This window comes from Talpa occidentalis, unplaced genomic scaffold, assembly GCF_014898055.3.
Source record: "Talpa occidentalis isolate TD23 unplaced genomic scaffold, MPIMG_talOcc4v2.1 talOcc4.16, whole genome shotgun sequence".
NCBI lineage: Eukaryota > Metazoa > Chordata > Mammalia > Eulipotyphla > Talpidae > Talpa > Talpa occidentalis.
In genome coordinates this window covers 33,952,420-33,970,540 of record NW_023601653.1, presented here as the reverse complement: position 1 = coordinate 33,970,540, position 18,121 = coordinate 33,952,420, and the positions used below count along the sequence as shown (strand labels likewise).

At 40.4% G+C, this 18,121-nt stretch overlaps 1 protein-coding gene across 6 annotated transcripts in view; it reads left to right on the top strand.

Annotated features, from left to right (window-relative positions):
- LGR5 (leucine rich repeat containing G protein-coupled receptor 5) overlaps positions 1-18,121 on the top strand; it is a 120,607-nt gene that overhangs the window by 78,133 nt on the left and 24,353 nt on the right. For all 6 annotated transcript variants that reach the window (XM_037513983.2, XM_037513984.2, XM_054696226.1 and 3 more), the window contains exons 4-6: positions 36-107; positions 14,243-14,458; positions 16,739-16,810. In XM_037513983.2, the coding sequence (XP_037369880.1) occupies positions 36-107; positions 14,243-14,458; positions 16,739-16,810 (360 nt within the window). The remainder of the gene's footprint in view (positions 1-35; positions 108-14,242; positions 14,459-16,738; positions 16,811-18,121) is intronic.

Below are 18,121 nucleotides of genomic sequence, written 5' to 3'. Positions count from 1 at the left end.
CCTTAATGTTTTTCTTCATTTGTTTTAATGTGCAGTATGCTGCAGAATAACCACCTGAGACAGGTACCCATGGAAGCGCTACAGAATTTGCGGAGCCTTCAGTCGCTGTAAGTACAACTGAATTGCAAAATGTCCTCAGGACATTTTGGGAAGGAATACAGAAATGACCAATTCACCATTTTAGTAAATTCTTTGCTTGGAGGAAATATCTAAATAAATTATGGATGAGAGTTTCCACTAGAGCAACAATTCTTCACTTTCTCATTTAACAATACATGTGGAGACCAGTACTGGAGTTTAGGGTTTCAGGGAAGAGACTTAATCATAGCACCTGCAGCCTGAGCCTCTTATATGTGCAGGTATTTCAGGGCAAAAAAAAAAAAAATCAAGTTCTATGATTTTGTTCTATATTCCTCTCCAACCCCAGGAACATTAGTTCTTGAATTCAAATCAGGAAAAAAGCCTTCTGTATACCAAGAAAAATAGGTGTCACAGTCTAGACATCTTGGTGTCTTCAAGTTGTTCGCTTTTAAATTAGTGAGCTATTGTCTAATGAAATTTTGCTGCATCAAAAAAGGACAAAATTTTAGTTCTGTGTGTACACCAGGAATCCTTGATCAGTAGTCTAAGATCTAAAGGTGTATCTTATTTTTTTAAAGATTTATTTTATTTATTTATGTTTGCAAAAACTGGGGTGTAGGCCAGAGGTGCAGGGAAGTGAGAGGGTTCACCAGAGACAGAGTGGGGAACAAAACAGGCAGACAGACCGAAAGCACTGCTGAGGGAAGCAGTGGGTGAGACAGGAAAGGTCTTCTGCGCCATATGTGGGTCAGCTCCCTGGCCAGGAATCGAACTTATGCCACAGTGGCTAGTGATCTAGCTTGATAGCGCTGACACTTAACCCCTATGCAACCAGGGAGGCCCTAAAGGTGTATCTTAAAGTCTTACTGTGCAGATCTAAAAACTAAGAGCTTCTCTGTCACCACAAACAGACAAGCAAATATATTCAGTCCCACACACATTCACATATATGACTCGACTCACACATCACACACAGACACATAAACATATTCACAATACTATAGATACACACACTTACATCACAGATTAACACACCATGCACAACCCATACAAAAACACAAATATACAACAGTTGTGGCATGAGTGTTCTCTACTCTGAATCCACAACTTTTCCACCAGGAATTTCTACCCTCCGCTTAGTTGTAATGTCTAAATAAACAAAAATTTAGTTATTTATTGCTCAAAAAAAAATTCTTACCAGCTAGAGACTTTGGAGCTTGGGTTACAAGCAACCGTTTACAGTGTTTATTTGACAAGACGACCACGAGAACTCCATCAACACTTCTCATCTTGTCAGAATGTGTAAGTGTTCATATAGCACATGATTTCCAGTATGTACATGTGTGTGTGCTGTGTGCTCTCATCTTACTTAAACTGAGGTCCTCTGCCAAACAAAATACTGGGTTCTTGTCCAGAATGATGAGGGAGATAAATGTATTTTTAAAAGACAAATAAACATTGCATACCTCAGTTGAAAATCATTAAAGAATCTATCAGTAAATAATGACCTATAGTTTGCTTAATGCCTTTTACTGAGGTGACACAAGAGAAGGAAGAATGTGAGATTTGGGGATGATACTTTCTTCCTTTGATCTCTTTTTTTTTTTTTTTTAATGAAAGCAAATCTGTGCTTGAGATCATTTTAAGCTTTTGACTACAGCCACACAAAGCGACTTCCTAGGTTTTCACCAGCCTATAGATAAACAAGCCCACAAGGGCCCCTTTGTGGCATGGGAGAGGTCTGTGGTGTTTCCAGGAGCTCCTTAATGACATCCCAATATCTCTCCCCCTTTGCTGCACAAGCCTTTCCTGAAGGGAAGAAGTAGGAAGCGTCCAGAGAAGCAAAACCCTCTCCAGTTAGGATGTCTGTATAAGGACACAGGGCCTAGTGACTGAATTGAAAGTGAGATAATAGCAGTAGCCAATAAGAACTGTAAACAGCTGTGAGGCAGGCACAAGATAGAAGGATAAGCGTGTGTAACCAAAAGCCACTATCAGCTGAAAGAAGATCACAAACAGAAAACACACAGAAGTGAACTCTTTGAGAAAGAGAAAACCATGAATCTTTTGTTCACTCAAGCTGGGTGGTGCCTCTCTGATAAAGGTGTTCAGATTTAGTTTCTTACCTTCTAGTTATTTACTGTTCACCAGGTGTCTTTTGCGTTTGGTTTCTGGTTCTCAAAAACAATTACGTTTGAAACCTTGTATGTGTATGTTCCCTGTGAAAAAGCCAAGGGTTAACTCTTCAGTATGACACTCTTCAGTTTGACATCCAAATTGAGGCATCTGGCTAGATACTTGGCCCCTGGGTGGATCGTATGGGCTGATTATGCAATTGTGTTTCTCGGGGGTCCCTTCCCATGGAGCACCCCCGTGGGAAGTGTTGGATGTTGTATACATACTGCTATGCCACTTTTTCTCATTTACCATTTTGTGCTGCTTTGATATAAAAAGTAAGATTAGGCAAAAAATAAAATAAAGTAAAATAAACATAGTCTTCACCATTCACCAGACAGACAAAAGACCCCCTCCCTAGTTTTGAGGTTTGGGCCTCTTTAAAGCTTTACTTTTGTCCCAAAGTGTTTAAAGTCTTCCTCCTGCTTCCTTTAAACACTTTGAAAATTTAAAAATTAGTTTTGACTGTATGGCCATTACAAGCATTCCTTATCCAGTCTCCTTTCACCTTCCATGCCTTCAGCCTCTGTGTTTCTTCTGTGTCAATAAGAATAATGAAGAAGGTGAGACTTTTCATCTTCACTGTCAACATCTGGGAGAACACCCTTCTGCTACCCAGCTCTACTTGGGTTAGTCAACGCTTAGACCTTTGATTAGCCATTTTTCTAATGGTTCCCCTTTTTTTCTATTGAATTCGCTCAACTTTCAAACTTCATTATTTTCCTTGTATTAGACATTCACTCTCTAAGAAGCACCCTGCATGCCCCAGGGGTTATGAATGCATCACCCTCTGGAACTTCTAAGAAGTAGCTTCTCAACTTTCTAGGCAAAGAAAACACCTAGGGAACCCCAGACCTAGGCTGTACCCCAAATCAATTAAAATCAAAATCTCTGAGGTAGGAACCCAAGCAATGATACCATCTAACTGGTTTGATTATGTAGTCAAGGGCTTCTTCAAGGGAAGATTGTGAAAACTAACGTCCTATAGCACTCCTTCAGATGATCTGCAAAATACTCTCCTGAGCTCTTTTAAAATCTGAAATAATAACAAAATTCTTATTTTGCATTCTGGTACAACTAATAATGTGTTTAGAATGTGGGGGAAAAAGTCAGGGATTGACTTGTTTGTGTTTCATTGAAATACCTCTGTCTTATTCCATTGACAATCTGGGGCAGACAAATGTAGGAGGCCACAGGCTGTTTCACTCCGAATTTCAAATGCATCCCTGGACCAGCAGCCTCAGCAGATCCTGAGATACACAGATACTTGGGTCTCATCTCCATCTTATTAATCAGAAGCTTCATTTCACACAATCCTCAGGTGGTTTGCATGCACAATGCATGTGTGAAATTTATTTTTTTAAGATTTATTTATTTATGCACATAAGAACTGAGATACAGGACAAAGGTTCTGGGGTGAGAGGATTTACCAGATAGAGTGGGGAGCAGAACAGGTGGATTGACTGAAATCCACTGCTGAGGGGATTAGCAGGTGAGTCAGGAGCCGTCTGCTGCACCATGTAGGACACCTCCCTGGCCGGGGATCGAACTCGATGCTACAGTGGCTATAGATAGCTTTATAGTGCTGCGACTTAACCCCTTGCGCCACCAGGGAGGCCCCATTGGAAAAATTTAAATATTCAGTGTTCCATGACCTAACAAAGTGGTATACAAATCAAAAATGATTAAGAGCTAGAAATTAAGAAGTAGATCATTGGTGTACTTTGTTCCACCCATACAGACTAGACTTCAACGAATAAAATTTAAGAAACTTAATATATTGGAACTGGCAATAGTACCAAAAGGAAGAAACAAATAGGACTCATGTTTCAAGGGATGTAATTTTCCATTTATTCCACATAAACAAAAGATAATTTGCCTTGGTCATAATGCAAACACATAGGTACGCTTGTGTCCTTTTCTAACTCTCTCCTGATGCTGACAAGTTGCTGGGCTAAAGAGTAGGAAACAGCCACATGCCAGAGCGTAGTAGCCCAGAGTCTCCCCTTGTACAACAGGGAGTAATGACTGCCCAGACACCAATTGGATTTTTTCTAATGTAATCAAATATAACTGAATTTCCTTTCTGTTTTTTGGAAGGGAATAGGAAATGTAATCAGAATTCACAGTGAGTTGTATTTCACCAAGAAACTTTTGGCATTGTAGTCATTTGAGGACTAGAGTCAGATTACAGTGATTTGATGGAAATGAAGAACTTAACCCTCCTATAGCCTCACGATTTTGTATTAATAGTTAAGAAATTGATCTATGAAAAAAATCATTGCTTCATTGTTGATCATCATTAATGATGTTCAAACATGTAACATTAGTTACTTTCACTGTGATCAGAGAATGACATTTTCATGCTTGTCCAGTTAACCAGGGCATGATTTAACACATGTTGGTTTTCATTCCAAGTCTGCACTAGTGAAGTTAATTGTGGAATATGCACAATCACTAAAAGAAAATGGGTGGATAAATAAAAAATGAGTTGATAATTAGGCATATCTTTGTCTCTATTCTTTGATTTTGCTAATATTCATCCTCAGAGTACAAGACTGTATTTTATTTTATTTTCAAATTATGCTTATTGAGGTAAAGTTGGCTTACATCATTATATCTGCTTTTGGGGTCTAGGTTTAAACCTCTACAAATGCATCACACCAAGGACTATAATTTAAAACCCAAAGAAGGGGCCGTCCTGGTGGTCTAGGGGATAAGTCTCAGCGCTATCACTCCTACAGCCTGAATTCAATCCTGACCAGGGAGCTGACCCACATGGCGCAGCAGACCTCTCCTGTCTCACCCACTGCTCCCCTCAGCATTATATTTCAGTAGATCTGCCTATTCTGCTCCCAATTCTGTTTCTGGTGAATCCTCTCACCCCTTCCCCCATACACACACCTCTGGCCTACACCCCAGTTCTTCTATGCAAAAATAAATAAAATCTTAAAAAAAAAAAAAAACAAGGAAAATGTTATACCTGTTTAGAACACAGTCTGCCATGCAGTTTACCTATGATATCAGTTTGAGGGCTATAGAGCCCACCTCTGGACCCTGTGAACTTGATCACATCAGTAACTTCATATAGGAAGTTAGCATATAGGTACATATAGCATATAGCATATAGGTATATATGCTCCATAGGAGGGTTTTGCTGATAATAGAGAATACAAAGCATAAGCAAGGAAGTAAGTGAGGAGGAAGAATTCAGAGAGAGTGAGGCTCACAGCACTGAGTAGAAAGTAAAGCAAGCCTAGAACCAGCAGCAGTTTTCTCCCATTAATAGCCAAGAGTCTACTGGGTTTCAGATGAGGCTATAGAATGGGAAGGAAGGAACAGCAGACAATGAGGTGTAAGCAGACAAAAAGAAAGCAAAGTGAGGTAACTAAGTGGGTAAGATTAAAGGATTAAAGAGGTTAAAAAAACAATGGTTTTAGTATTAATGACATTATTCCTTCCACTAAAATAGTCTCCAGAAAAGGAAATTACAAGCCTACACAATAAAAATGCACCATGGTTTTGATGTGTTTTGGTTTTTGACACCAGTGCAACATAGCAGCTTATCAGCTGGAGATGCACTTAGAAGTTCTAGAGGTCAAGGGTTTGTCTATTGCAATGTAAGAGTTCATTTCAGAGAACCAGCATCCAGTGTGTTCGTAGGAGGAGTTTTGCCTGGTACACACCTCCCGATTAAAACATTAGGAGAAAATTATTTTTAGAAGCAAAGCCCTTTCTACACAATGTTTACAAGAAGAGTGAGCTCAAAATAGAGCATGTCCCTCAGCATTATACATGAAAAAATGTGACTACTTGATTCAAACTCTATGCATCAAAGATTCTCTTGCATCAGATTATCTGCTAGTACCATGATAAATCACATACAGGACAGTCATTGCAGATAGAGGAAGAACTAAAAGAGAACATGGATGTTATGGAAGGAGAAGTAAAATGACTTTTTTAGCCTTGTGATGTAAAATGAAGATTAACTTTGGAAAGTAGGTTAAGTTTTTGGAGAAGTTAAAGGCATGACTAAGGAAAAGCACAACATCACATCATGTTTCCCCCTTTTCAGGATGGAACAGGTGTGTGGCAAATTGTGAAAAGACACATAAAAAGCAATAGGTTACAAGAACATTGCAAGAACAAAATCAGAATGTGAAACTGACTTAACAACCTTGTTTATAAAAGCGGCAGTGCTGTGTTTATTAGTCACTTTTATCTGCACTCCTTTTACCTCATAGCAACTTCAAGAGGTAGTAACTGAGATTGTCCTTTCCTTCGGGAGGAGAAAGCAAAAAGTTGAGCGGTTAATTGATTTTCTCAAGGTCACATACTTGTAGCGGAGTCAGATTAGAAGAGAGTCTGAGATAATAGTGCTTGCCTTACTGCCTCCAAAATCCACCCATTTTACCACCACATTATCTTGTCTCCCTCAAAAGTAGTGAGTTTGGTCTTGAACATGTGTGTTTGAGGAGGAACAACTAAGTAAAGATGTCACACAGACAGTTTAAATCCAGGTTAAATCCAGGTCTGGATCACAAAGAATAGTAAAATTTAGGCTAGATCCTCCTACCACGCATTTCCCTTCACCTAACAACCTCATTGAAAGTATCTGATGGTCTGACTGTCCTTTAGAAATTACACTCCATAAAGGTTGGGACTGTGTCTGCCTGGTTTACCGCCGGATATCTGGCACCTGGTGAGTACGTAGGCAAAGAATACACTTGAGAAATACGGAACTTAACTGAAACCTCTAAGTGAGTTTCTAAACCGAAGCTCAGGATCATCATCCAGCATCTCCAGCTTGACCATAGCTGCATTCAATGACCTCCCCAGCTGCAAACTCTTCTCTCTGTATCGTGCCTTTTACGTACCTGCTCCTCCTGAGACAAGGGTTAGACCCTGACCTGGTGCTTCCTTCGTGAATTTTGGGGTTGGGCTGTATGCAAGATTTAGTTTTCCCATTGTCTTAGCTGAGGACGCCCCACTTTAAGAGTACAGTTCAAGGGAGAACCATAATATTACTCTTAGGAGATTGATGAGATTTATAAAGGCAAGAGGTAAGGATGATCATTGAATACAAGACACAGTAGTACTGTGGGAAGGAGCTAGGAAAGGAATTTGACTAGGACACAGAAATAAGAGTTTGGGAAGATAAGGTGGTTGGGGACCTTTGAAGATCAGAATGGGAAGTTTGGGTCTGAAAGGATGGTCATGGGGAAGAACTGTGGATTGCTCACATAGTGCCTGGTCTTAGGAAGATTAATCTGGCAGCAGCGTACAGGATTAATTGAAGAGATAAGAGATCAAAGGCAAAAGTACCAGCTAAGAGGCTGTTGCAGTAATGCAGGTGTGAAGAGATAAGAGACTTAACTAGACAGTGGAAATGGAGAGTCTAGGAGATGAAGATAAACGTAGAGAACCTGGTGAGAGATTGGCTGGAAGGCAATGGAAGATTCGAAAATGACCCCCAGATTTCAAACTTTGGTGGTACCTGGGAGAATAATGGCCCCCCCTGCCAAAAAGAAGGTCTTTGTTTTCTACGGAGGAAAATGAAACTGAAGAAGTTAATGCTCTTGTTATTTTGGCTGTAGATAATCTCCCTGTTATAAAAGTCAGTGGTGACCTCTGAGAAACTGAGCCACTTAGTATTAAGTAGACTTTAAAATATATTTCTAAATATATAGCTGTATAAATGTATACATAATTTTATAAATTAAATCACTGCCATCCTTCAACTATTTGTGAATTTTACAAAATGGTTCCACAAAAGATACAAATATATGTATAAAACAGTAGGTCAGTCCTTTAAAACTTAAGATGAAAAATGCTCACCCAAGTGAAAAATAACAATGTCAGTCATGGAAATTTCCTGTTTCGTAATTCTCTTTTTTGAAAGAACCCCACTCAGCTGTATTATACCCGCAGCTGCAACTTTCTTCACACCTTTGACTTGTTTTTCTCCTTGAGTCATCCATGTTAATAATTGACATTATTACGGTCATCTCAGATAAGGAATTAGTCAAGATCAATGGCTTATCTTTTAACTAACGCTTTCTTCTTTATAGTTAATGGCTCGTCAAAAACATTCTCAAACAAAGATCACGTTTGTGTGATACAGTGGCAAGTTATTATATACACGATGTACATAAAGGACCATTTTCTGGAACAATAGCCAGACTGAGCTCATAGATTTTCTAATCCTTACAATAATGCCATTTATAAATCAAAAATTCCTTTCAGGGGTGTGGAGCTGACTCCACAAAAGGTTTCTTTTGGAAAAAGAAAAATTGTACAATTAACCTTTTATGCATGAAGACATTAGGAAAATCTTTAGACAATGACAAGAAAAGTTCATTTTCTTGCCATTGTCTGACATAAAGATTGATTTCTTTTTACCCCCCTTCATTCCATAGGATGCATTGATGTTACAGAACTGCACTCACAGTGAACAGGCAGTTCTGTTTTATTTTTAGTTTATGATACATGGGGCAACAACATTCATCCCTGCTGTTGCATAATGGCCAAGGTAACAATCTCAAAGGGAACTTGGGTTGTCTCTGCTCCTCCCTGGGACCTGGTCATGACCATCCAGTTCTCCCGACAGATTTCCATAACACTGAGTGCCCAGGTAAGGTGCACTGAGTGCCCAGGTAAGGTAAGGTGCCCAGGCTGAAACATTGAGTCCATTGAGTCCATAGCATCCATGCTTCCCCCTCTGGCCACATCTGACAAATCACCACATTCTGTTGGGCTACTCATCTAATATCCTTCCTGTCAGATCCTTCCTCTCCCTTTGCATTCTTGTGTTAGACACTCTGCTGGTAACTGCCTTAGTCATTTTCTTTCCCACCAGTGCCTTCTGTTATCAGAGCGACCTTTCCATGACACATCTATTCTAAGGGTGTCCAGTCAGGAAGCAATACAACCCCACCCCAAAGAACATTCTTATGGAGATCTTATTGTTTGAGAGAGGGTGGGATGATTCTCATAGGTAAGTAACCCAGAAACCTTCTGGGAGCAAAGTTACCACACTCCAGACACTCACCTTGGGCACTCAGTGTTATGGAAGTCTGTCAGGAGAACTGGCTGGTCATGACCAGGTCCCAGTGAGGAGGAGAGACAACCCAACAATCTCAAAGGCCCCTTTGAGATTGTGCCCTTGGCCAAGAAGTTTGTTCAGCAAAATCTCTTTGGCAAATTTGGAACCCTCCAAACTCAAGTCCTCCCGCAGAAGAGTTATTTCAACATATGCCCAAAAGTTGTGACAAATCCATTTCTCGTTCATTGTAGCCCTTAAAGACGCATGCTTAGTGAAAATTCTGTTCTTAAGCTGATGATGATGATGATGTCATAACTTTCCTCAGTCATGCTCATTAACCTATTGGGCAGTTTTGTATCTTTGCTGGCATAACACAAGATATTTGCCTCTTTTTCTGTAATGGAAGCCTTCTGATAATACTAATCAAAATGTGCAGGGTAGCCATTAAATATACACAGTAAGGGATGCAGTGAATAGAGACTCAGCTGCCTTGCCAGCCCATTTGACCAAAAAGCAAGACAGTATCCTGTAGAAAGATATGAAATAAGTGATTAAGAACCTTTAAGAAAAAAATGACAGAAAGTTTTAAAGGAGGTGGGGTTGGTAAGTGGATTGATAATATATCCTAAGTGTAAAAACTTACCTCGAATAATAAAGCCTAGCATTTGTAGAAAAGTTCTTTACTGTACAACTCTTTTACATAATTTTCTTACTTAATTCCCACAGCAATTCTGTGGTGAATTGTGACCCTGCTTGGCAGATATGAAAATTGACCCTCAGAGAAATTAATTGATAGTCCCCCAAATTTCATAAGTAAATATGTGGCAGAATCTTAATTTAAATTTTTCAGCTTGGGCCTCCTCAGTGGCGCAGCAGTTGAGCGCTGGGCTGTGAAGCTGCCCGCAGCCTCTGCAGCGCTGGTTTGATCCCTGGCCACCGGGTGAGGGTCCCACATGGCGCGCAGACCTCTCCTGCTGCCATCTGCCTGTTTTTCTGCCTGCTCTGGCTCTGGCAAATTCTCTCACCCTCCCACACTTCTGACTGTACCTAGTGCTTGTATAAATAAATAAATAAATAAATAAATAAATCTTTTTTTAAAAGAACTATTAAAAAAATTAAATAAATAAATTTTTAAGCTTGCCATATCCCATTATGTAAGTGATTATAGATGACATTGGAAGGGGGGTAAAATTTGATGTATGTATCATTTTGCTATAAAATGTAAGTGATATGGGGAGCACAAAATGGGTACCCTTTCCCATAATAAGATTACTTTTCAGGTTACATTTCAGTATCATAATTAAGGGGTTTTATTTATCTGAAAGAAGGTGAGGCCACTCTCATTGCTACACTTAACTGCATGCAGATTTTGTGCTGCCTCTTTTACATTATTGATGAAGCTTAAATGTCAAGATCATTGCTAGGAATTTTCTCTGAGAAAGCACCATCTATCACCTGTCATCCTGCTCCTTTGCCTTCAGAATAAAGATATATATTCGATAATGAACAAAACTCCTGCCCCTTTGTCAAACGCACACCCCAATCATCCTGAAAGCTGAAAAATAACTAATTGCAGACACCTTTTTATTTCTGTTCTGAGGGATGAAGAAAGTAGTCTGCATTTCTCAGAACTGAAATTCACTGACAACCTAGCAACTCATTTTAACCCTAGTTTACCTTTTTCTTTCTGAATGGTTTCAATGGTCCAAAGACAAAAATACAAATGCTGAGCCAGCTTCAAATGATAATAATTTAGAATCATTAAGGTGCTTTATAGTTTCCAAAACCTTATTGTATAATTTAAGCATGTTTCCTTTAAGCATAAAGCAACCACATAAGATAGAGAGGTGTTATCCCCATTTCACAGATGCGAGAGCTGAGGTCTACTGCTTTGGCCATGGTTGCACAGCTACTATATGACCTGAACCCAAGACTTCTCATCCGAAATCTCTGCACTAATTCACAGATAATGAGCTGCCTTTGCAACTTGCATGAAATAAAAATAACAAAGAAACACAAGTGGAGCTATATAAAAATATAGTTATTTGTTGCTTCGGATAGCACTTTATGTTTTCATGTATTATGTAGTGATGTTTTTCTCTCTGTCCATGGCTTAGATATTGCATTTTCCAAGCTTGTGAATAGAAAATGTCCAGCTGCCCTAAACGACCAGCTTGACATAATATGAGCTCTTTGTTTACTCACTGAATAGGCACAACTTGTGCCCTGCCAGCTGCTTTGTCCACAGTCTTAACCTTGTTCTGTAGAAACCACCTGTATGAGTGGCTGGGTAATGAATGCCATACTCAGGTTAGCCTTGGGATCTTCTGTTAAGATCCGATCAGATAATGCCTTTGAGTGTGAACAAGATTCCACTCTCTGAAGTAGGTTTGGGCCACCGAGGCCAGGGAACACAGACTTCCAAATACTTCATTTAGAAAGAATCTTATTCATGGGAAGCTTCTTGTATGAAGAAACTGTTTAGGCAGAGAGATATTTTAACACTGCACTCAAGATACCTGATTAAAAAATCTGTGTGGAAAAGGAAACAATAACTGGGAAAGCTGTTAATTTTATTGTTCATTTTAAATGTCAGGAAAAACAGAACATCAGCCTGATGCAATTGGTAGGACAAGCAAGAAAGCCAGAGAGTATTACGATTGAAAAATTGCCCTGTCTTACTCATGTTGTTTCAGAGAGCGAATCACTCTAAGATACAGGTCCGAGACCAGATTACATTCTTTTTTTCAGGGGGAGGGAGGTGATTCATTGGAGACATCTGTCCAGAAAAAAATGAACTTATTACGACTGAGAACTGAAGCCGGTTTCCTTCAAGATAGAGCAAAAACTTTAGTAGTAGGAACCTAAATAATGAGGGAGACAAGCCTCTAACTGGATGCTGAAGGAGTCTTTTCTGTAGGTATACCCCAAAGTGGGCACTGAACTTTAAGAGGTGTCGTTTTCAGGATTCTTAGAAGCCACTTGTAGTTTTGATGTATGAGCAACTGGCAATCATCAGACACATGTCGACTAAATGCAGAAGCTCACAGTGTTTAAATAAAGTTTTCATTCTTTAATCAGTGCCATCGTTAAGGAGCAGTTGCATATGTGCTTTCTTTCTAGTCAAACAAAAACAATCAGCTCCTCATCCCCTGGTGAAATTATACTTTATTTGAACATAGGTTGAGCATGTTGCTGCTGGGGAAGGGAGGAAGACTGTGTTGAGTTTGCTAAACATTTCCAGCTCCATTTGTTGACAGAACCTTGAGGTATTTGGAAGCTGTGTTTCTGCTGCCTACAATGATAGTTGTTCTACTGGAAATTTAATTGTGAGTGGGTTATGACTCTGAACTCTTTAAAATTTGTTCCAAGTGACCTTTTCTCCAATAGGATCCAAACTTGGCCCAGGGCTTTGAAGATATCCCTTCTTCCCATCCAGTCAGGAAAAGTAGGAGCCAGAGGAGAGTGACACATATACCTAAAGTGAGGAGACAGTTTGTCAAAGAGATTAGCACCCTACCTCAGAGAAGTCTATCTCTAAATTGTGTAAATTTGGTTGGCAAGGGATTATTTTGTGATCCTGGTGTGCTTCCTGCTTCTGTTTAGTCTGAAAAGCTTCCTAAAACATTTTCCAAAATCCACTCGTGATTTTCTAATCCTTCCTAATACATGGACTGCTTAAAATGCAACACTTCCTTTTTTTTGCCCCCTTAATCCAAGCTTTGAAAATGCAAAGAAATGTGTGAGCTTAAGCACCGATTTGGGGGAAATGAGGAGGCTGGTGGAAGCACAGTGGAGTGGCCGTCCTGTCATCCACAGACGTTACAGAAAATTTTAATCAGTCTGTGTTCAGTGACTTCAAAAAAAAAAAAGCAATGGCTTTGTCTTATTGACCCTGTTTATGTTGGAGTGGGGGAAAAGAAATGTATTGCACTCCCTCTGCTGGCTCTGAAACTGCAACAGCTTACTAACCAGACCTATTTTTAGATGTATTTCCCCATTAAAAAAAAAAAATCTGTGTGGAAAAAGGAAACAATAACTGGGAAAGCTGTTAATTTTATTGTTCATTTTAAATGTCAGGAAAAACAGAACATCAGCCTGATGCAATTGGTAGGACAAGCAAGAAAGCCAGAGATTTCAAGGTTTTCAGCACTGTGCTAATAAAATGACTCGCTGCTCCCAGACTTTCAAAATGACTCAGTCTCTTTCAGACACTGAAATTGGCTTTTCCCAGAGCTTAATGAACAAACTAATTCATTAGTATGTTCAGTGTGTTCAAAGGCCAGAGAAAGGAGTGACAGGATGAAGAGAGGGTGTCGCACCCCTGGTGTCAGAGAAGAAAGCTGAAAGATCATCACTCCAAAACTTTCCCCCTCAGGGGAGGTCACCTTCGTGCTTGGTACCTACAAGTCTAAAAGAGAATCACAGGGCCTCCCTGGTGGCGCAAGGGGTTGAGACACAACCTATGAAGCTCTGCAGCATGAGTTCAATTCCCAGCTGGGGAGCTACCCACATGACGTGGCAGACCTCTCCTGACTCACCTGCTGCTCGCCTCGGCAGTGTATTTCAGTTAGTCTGTCCGTTCTGTTCCCCACTCTGTCTCTGGTGAATTCTCTTACCCCCCACGCCTCTGGCCTGTACCCCAGCTCTTGTATGCATAAATGGATGAATCTTTTAAAAAAAAAAAAGCAATAAAAGAGAATCACAGCACATGGAATCTGACAGCCAAGAGGACTCAAGAAGCAAAGGTTCTGTTCATGACTGAGAAGCAGCACCTAGGAGGAGAGCAAAGTGCTCTAGATATTCAGGGATCCTGAGGACCCCAGGCCCTGTTTCACTCTTTTCAGTCAGCTCATTGAGGCTTTTCCTGCAAGACTCATCTTCTGCCTGGGTTTCATTTGCTCTTTTCCAATTTCCATTCTTGCTTGCTTTCTTCCCCAGGCGTCTGGATGCCAACCACATCAGCTACGTACCCCCTGACTGTCTCAGCGGCCTGCATTCCCTGCGGCATTTGTGGCTGGATGACAATGCTTTAACAGAAATCCCTGTCCAGGCTTTCAGAAGTTTATCAGCATTGCAGGCCATGACCTTGGCCCTGAACAAAATCCACCACATACCAGACTATGCCTTTGGAAACCTCTCCAGCTTGGTGGTTCTGTAAGTTTTATCGATTTTTTTTTCTCTGTCTCTTTTAACAGTTTCTAACCTCACTGTAAGACCTTGGTCTTAAAGGACTGGCCCTTCAAACCTTGAATAAGAACATTTTGGGGAGGAAACCTCCTTGAAGCCCTCCCCAAAATGACTCATAAATGTTCTAATTGTATAAAAGAATTAAACATTTCTCAAGCACCTGCTGAGTGCCAAGCATTGCTGGGCATTCAAAGATAATAAAATATGCCCTCTGTCTTAGAGGAGCTCATTGTTCACCATGCAAGTGATCACCCAAATGTACAATGAACACAGTGACCCAAGTTAATAAAAATACCACATTTCTAATCATTCATAAATCAGGTCAAATTGAAATATGCCCTCTTATTATTTAACAAGTACATCTTGAACCCCTGCCAAGGTAAGAGAAGCCAAAGTGAACACTTGATGGGAGCTAAGTATTTATATGGCTTTTTCCCCAAATAGGTCTAGATTTCATTATATTAGCAAGTCAATGTGATTCTCAAGAATCAAGTCAACGTGATTATTTAAGAATTAATCAGTCTTGGGCCTCCCTGGTGGCACAAGGGGTTAAAACACAACCTATGGAGCTATCCACAGCCACTACAGCACGAGTTCGATCCCCAGCCAGGGAGCTACCTACATGGCGCAGCAGACCTCTCCTATCTTGCCCGCTGCTCCCCTCAGCAATGCGTTTCAGTCAGTCCACCTGTTCTGTTCCCCGCTCTTTCTCTGGTGAATCCTCTTACCTCCACGCCTCCGGCCTGTACCCCAGTTCTTATGTGCATAAATAAATATTTAAAAACAAAAAAAGAAATAATTAGTCTTCTTGAAGAGTGCAACAATATACCCCACACATAAGTCATCAATGGTGAACAGGAAAATAGCAGTGCTCTAAAGGCTAAAAGATCAATTTGGGTAGAAATAATGAGAGAAACTTCTTTAGTGTTATTCCCTTTCACCCCTCAACCCAGTGCTGCATTTGACGATTCCACCCAATGTCTTTAGATAGCAGACTATATGTGTCTGTCTCTTGCATTGTACTATATCTTCCTCTAGGGCTGGTCAGCATCTTACCCACCTTTTTAGGTTCCCCACATCTCTTTTCCCCATGTGTTGCATGTAGAAGATGCTCAGTAAATCTCACATTGAAACTAATAAAACGTGTATTGGAATAAAAACTTTAGTCTGGAAGGGTAAGATATTTTTGGTGCTATTCACAAATTTGTATCCTGAATTTCACATACAAAGATGCTGCTGCAGACCCACCAGAGGCTGGGTGGGTGTTTTACTTCTCTCCTCCATAAGAGGGAATGGAATTACAGAGCTCTACCTCTTCTTTTCACCCTTGTCCTCATGTCCATTTTCCCAAAATCCCTTTGGGATTTGGCCCAGTTTTTAGTTCTGCACACAGCTGTCCTCAGTGGCCCTGACCTCACTGACTTATCATTGAGCCAAAGATGATAATTATATACACAATGCTGTGTTGAGATAGTTGATTTCCTTGGTAGTTGAAAAATCTGATCACCACTCTGTGGCTGAAATGTAATTTCCCGTTAATCTGGGCACACACCCTGGGAATGTAGTCATTGGAAACCATCGGCTTCCATAGAAAATGTTTGTACCGTCCTTCCATCTTCCATTGGTCAATAATGGTCAGTATCTCTCTTGAACATCCTGCATCCCACAGCCATGCTGAACAACCTGAATTTACTTTTGTCAGTCATGTTGCTCATATTATTATACTCTCTGACATCTCAACCCAAATGGTAAAACTATGAGCACTTATTAAAGTCTATGGTATAGAATCACCTGTGGTAAGAATGAAGCTAGCCTTAAAAAAAAAAAAATATTAAGCAAAGAATTTCTTATATACAATTAGTAGGTTCTTTAGTATAAGTTTCTCTGGCCTTAAGCAATCAAAATGTCATGCCTGGCCTCCCTGGTGGCGCAAGGGGTTAAGCACTGCACTATGAAGGAATCCACAGCCTCTGCAGCACAAGTTCGATCCCCGGCCAGCCAGGGAGAAACCACATGGTACAGCAGACCTCTCCTGTCTCGCCCACTGCTCCTTTCAGCAGTGGATTTCAGTCATTCTGCCTGTCCTGTTCCCCACTCTGTCTCTGGTGAATCCTCATCCCCCACATCTCTGGCCTGTACCCCAGCTCTTGTATGCATAAATAAATAAATATTTTTTTTTAAAAAAGTAATGCCTAAGTTTCTATGTGTGGGTGCCTTCATCGCTGTGTCTGTACCATTCTCCTGCAGGCATCTCCATAACAATAGAATCCACTCCCTGGGAAAGAAAAGCTTTGATGGACTCCACAGCCTAGAGACTTTGTGAGTTGACCTTTTATTTGTTTCCCTTTTTTCAGTGTTTTCATGAGTATTCTGAAGGAATCAAAATAGCCTTAATGTCAGACTTGTTGTTTGGTTTGGTTAATCGTCTGAGCTTAAAACAGGTACTTACAGTCGCTTTATCTTATACACACACACACCATAGCTAAACAATAAAAATGAGATTTTGTTTTAATCTAACAAGTGATAAATTAGTATAATTATAAACTAAATGAGATGTTTGCTATTGAGCAGTGACTGTTTGGTTAAGAATGTGTATTTGTCAAAGATCAACCCTATATTGTCCCTCAGGCTCACTATTCATGAGTCTGGTCCTCCCCACTAAATGAGAGGATAGAGAGCAGGCAAATACCCAAGGATCAAATCTGAGATGAACAGCCATCTCATTAGCAAACAGCAAAGGTTCATGAAAGCAATTCAAACAACTAAGACATGTAATAGCTACCATTTATTAAATATATCTATTGTCAAATATTGCACTGAGCATTTGGCATACATGGTTTCAATTTACCTTTACAAATTCTGTGTGAGAGCAGCTCTTCCATTTTAGGCTCTGATGAAGTTATTTTACCAATATGATATATCTATTCAGTACCATAACCAGAATTTGCTTCGTTTCTGTAATTTGACTTTGAAATCCATGCTTACCTATTACATACCACTTCCAAAGAATGGGTCAAAAGTTCAGCTCTGAATTGGGACCTATAATAAATATAGAGTCCAGTCAGCTGACCACAGCCTAGAGCCTCTCCCAGTCTCTGTACGAACGATTCTCGTAGGCCACACCAGGGTTCAGCCTTTTCCCAGGGGAGGAGCTGCATGTCATTGTCCTGTGAAGTGAGAGAAGTATTATGAGACCAGGGCTCAGGCAGTGAGTCATGGTCCCATGTGTGCTGGAAGAGGAGGGTGGCTCCAACTGACCCCTCCCCCCAACCACTACCACCACCACTCCCTTGTTTTTGATACTCAAGTGCAGCAAGCCAAAGTACCAGCTGAATTCACCAGCTGGCTCTACCCTGACTGCAGAAGGGATAACCAAGGATCACCTCCCCTATGGCCCTGGCGTCCATTATTCCTGTGCACACAAAACTTAGTAATTTGTGGTCAACTTAGCCTCCAACTAGGTCTGGGTCCACTAATTTCCTGGTGGACCATCTGTTGGTGGTCTTCCTGAGATTGATGAGCACTGACAGCTCTCCTTCTAGGGTTACTTGAAGTCACTGTGCGTTTCCTCTTAGAAGGAAAGAATCATCCATATAAGGAGATGCTACAGATGAACTTGTGCAGACAAGA